The sequence below is a fragment of the Eimeria mitis genome, genomic scaffold, assembly GCF_000499745.2.
Source record: "Eimeria mitis Houghton genomic scaffold, Emh_scaff867, whole genome shotgun sequence".
Lineage (NCBI taxonomy): Eukaryota > Apicomplexa > Conoidasida > Eucoccidiorida > Eimeriidae > Eimeria > Eimeria mitis.
The window spans coordinates 12,945-13,352 of NW_013576386.1; the positions used below are offsets into that span (position 1 = coordinate 12,945).

At 53.9% G+C, this 408-nt stretch overlaps 1 protein-coding gene across 1 annotated transcript in view; it reads left to right on the top strand.

Annotated features, from left to right (window-relative positions):
• EMH_0024100 (uncharacterized protein) overlaps positions 1-408 on the top strand; it is a gene marked incomplete at both ends in the record, with an annotated part of 4,383 nt that overhangs the window by 1,277 nt on the left and 2,698 nt on the right. The window contains 1 exon segment of the mRNA XM_013502251.1: positions 1-127. Within this exon segment, the coding sequence (XP_013357705.1) occupies positions 1-127 (127 nt within the window).

Sequence of the window (408 nt, forward strand, 5' to 3'; positions counted from 1 at the left end):
GGCAGGGACAGGGGGAGGAGGAAGAGGAAGAGGAAGAGGATGCAACGACAGCAACTGCAGCAGCAGCAACTGCAGCAACTGCAGCAGCAGGAGCAGCAGCAGCAGCAGCAGCAGCAGCAGCAGGAGAGTGGGATGCAGCAGCAGCAGCAAACAGTGATTGTATAGAGATGATTCACCTGCAGTGTGCTTTGTGGCTGCTGCCTGCTGCTAGGTGCCTAGACACCCTACGGCTTGAGCCTTGGTCTTTAGCAGCAATACCTGAAGCAGCAGCAGCAGCAGCAGCAGCAGCACAGCAGCAGCAACATATACTGCAGCAGCAGCAGCAACAAATCATGCTTATGCAACCGCAAGAACTCATACAACACGAATATGATACAAACAAAACTCCTGCTGCAGCAGCTAATCCTG